Source organism: Buceros rhinoceros, unplaced genomic scaffold (genome assembly GCF_000710305.1).
Source record: "Buceros rhinoceros silvestris isolate BGI_N320 unplaced genomic scaffold, ASM71030v1 scaffold13438, whole genome shotgun sequence".
NCBI classification, from domain to species: domain Eukaryota; kingdom Metazoa; phylum Chordata; class Aves; order Bucerotiformes; family Bucerotidae; genus Buceros; species Buceros rhinoceros.
The window spans coordinates 47,711-50,622 of NW_010425326.1; the positions used below are offsets into that span (position 1 = coordinate 47,711).

Here is a 2,912-nt window from a genome sequence, read left to right on the forward strand (position 1 = left end):
CTAGTCCTAATGGACCCGCTCCCTTTGGAGCAGGGGAGATAATTGCCTGGTGTAATGCAGTGTTTTCCAACCAGCCAGGCAGTCTGTCTTCTCCAGAAGGGTTTATCCAGACAGTGACAGTGATATTAATGAAAGCCATCACTGACGTTTTACTAGCCAGACAAAAAATTACTTTCCTGTGTGAAAGAGCATCTCGAATTTTCCAAGGCTGCTCTACTCACCACGGATGCCTCACGTTTCTGAGAACAAGGCAGTAAATTTTGTCTGCTGTCAAATGGCAGCCTGTTAGGTTAAGGGAACGGTCCTACCATGTGCTGCGCTGCTGTTCATCAACCCTGACACGGCAACTCCAGGAGACCCTGGAACTGCCTGCGATGGCTGCGCCTCTGGCAAACCAAGAACCTTCGTCCCCCGCCACTGATGAATGAGCTTTTGAACAAAGGATTTATCTTAGAAGCAATTCAAGGCCACCATCGGGGACCTTCAAAGTACAGAGCCTGGTGTTTTTTCATAGCCCCCCGTTCCCTTACACAGATTAAGTCACCAAAAGCAGTCTTTAAATCTGATTAATTTACAGCCATCCAAGCCATCTCTGCGGTGTCAGTCGCTACTTCTTTTACAGCAAGTGTCAAACGCGTGAGATATTTCTACTGTGAGAGAATCAATCCCCCTGAATCAATCTCCGGTGACTGCTCCTGCTGTCGTTCCTAGATCATTTTTTATTAGCAACAGATACAAAATTGTTTTTAATTTGGTTGGGATTAATGGCTATTAACAAAGACTCCTTGGGGGAGTTCAAGGCTACTTAAACCACGCGATGCGTCTCTGTCCAAAAATTAGAATTAACACCCAGAGGTCATCGGTAGGTCTGAAGAAACCACCTTGGAAGAGGGTCGTGTTAACGAGGATTGTGTTTCTGCTGATTCTGTGATAATAAAATATAGTTTTGAACTGCAAGATAAGGATGTTCACATCACAACTAAGACTTCTAAGAGTTGGTGGGAAAGAACAATCACAGACCAGTTTGACCATCTTTGGCTTGTCTCAGTGGACAAGAAGCCAGGGAAACTATCGGTGGATTGGTTTAATTTCTCTGATCAGGATCATTTTAACATAGAACTTATCTGAGTCGTCTTCATTGTGAGCTACATTCTGGGCATGGTAACCTGGAGGAACAGAGCACTTCTCTGGGCAAAGTAACCCCGTCCTCTGGGGCATCAGAGCTCGCTTTACAATATTTCATTAATTTACAGCTAACCTACAGCCCAGCAATACTGCCAGCGACGCTATGCCAGCTTCTGAAGAACAGCCACGTGGGCTGTTGCCACTGGGGTGAGCTTACTGCGCAAAATAATTGACACTGCGGCAGCGTTCTGCATCTCAGCAGCCGCCTGGAAATTCCCTGTACGGCGGCGAAGTGCAGTGGGTGGAAGCGGCACGGAGAGAGACGTTGAGGGATGCTCTCCAGGGATGGCAGGCGGGACAGCGTGCAAGGCTGTTCGTGCTGCTCCGGTCTCGGCTCTCTCAGCTGTACCTCTCTGCATCCCCCTCGACCACGTACAGCACTCGTGCTTCTGGCAAACAGATGGTGCTGCCTCCAAGCAAGGCCATTTAATTTTTCTCCTTGCGGGATGATGTCAGGAGAGTTTAGAGAGCTGTTTTATTAGCGTGATGAAGTTTTTTCATCATGAAGGTTCAGCCTCCCTTGGGGATCCTATAAAGCTAACCCTATTTGGTAGAAACAGACCTTTGAAACCAAAAAGATCAGCCAGAACATCACCACCTTATCCCGAAATTAAAGTGTGTGAATTCTATCGCTTCACACACTGCAGCAGAGGACCTGCCAGGCACCTCCCCTGGTGTCACAGCACCACAGTCCTGAACTTTGCACCCTCAGCCTGGATCTCTCCAGGGAGCAGAATTTGGATCTGATGATGTATCATCCGGAAGACAGCACTAAGTCTAAGATCAGATGTTTTGTTGTCATGTTTAGGCAGCTCTGAATCTTTTGGATGCTTAAATACGAATAAGGAATTAGCTATATTTAGCTTAATGGGTGGTTTGCACGGAAAACAAACCCCTGTAAGGAGTGCTGCCCTGCCCCATGCCCTTACACTCTCGGTTAACAGTTGAAAAGGGAGAGATCGGGGATCAGGAATGCATTATTTGTGTAGTGCCAGAGGCAGCAGAGTGCCAGACCAACCTACCGACAGAGCTCTCTTGTCATCAGTCATTGCTTTTACAAAAGCAAAGGCTTCTGCAGTGGCAGATCTGATATTGTCGACTCTGCCCTCATCAAACCGGCGTATGGAGGCGCTTTCGTAGGTAGGGACAAGTCTCCTGTGGCACCTGAGGGAATGAAGTCAGGAAAACAAAGAATAATTATTTGCAAGGAGCCATAAAGACTAGAAGAAATATAGGCTTGGTACTTGTTATTGTCACAGCCACGACTTTATTTTTTTTTGCGTAGTATTCATCTTTATGTTGATGGAATTCTGTAGGAAACTTAAAAGAGATGGATGCCTGCTCCTTTGTAATACGAGGGGCTGCATACAGCTGTATACATCTCAGTTATGCGCTGCAGCTAAAAAATTACTTCCTGGGTAAAAACAAGGCCAGTAAAACTAAAATTTACCGAAAGATCTCAAGGAATGGTTTATTTGTACTGCATCATAAAATAATTGCGTAATTAATCATTTACTTATGGGCTTGAGATATGCCTTATTTAAAACAAGAGAAAATGCACTTGGCGCGTGAATGAAAAATAGAAAACTAAAAGGGGAAAAGGGTGTTATTGGAGACCCCAGCTGGAATGAAAACCCATGCAGCAAACAGAACAGAGGGTGAAGGCTGCGCTTTGATTTGGGTCCAGCTACACGGCCACTCTCCCTGGCTTCAGGAGAGCGGCTGGG

At 46.1% G+C, this 2,912-nt stretch overlaps 1 protein-coding gene across 1 annotated transcript in view; it reads right to left on the bottom strand.

Annotated features, from left to right (window-relative positions):
- CHAT (choline O-acetyltransferase) overlaps nucleotides 1-2,912 on the bottom strand; it is a gene marked incomplete at its 5' end in the record, with an annotated part of 15,365 nt that overhangs the window by 4,275 nt on the left and 8,178 nt on the right. The window contains one exon of the mRNA XM_010141108.1: nucleotides 2,208-2,349. Coding sequence (XP_010139410.1) covers nucleotides 2,208-2,349 — 142 coding nt within the window. The remainder of the gene's footprint in view (nucleotides 1-2,207; nucleotides 2,350-2,912) is intronic.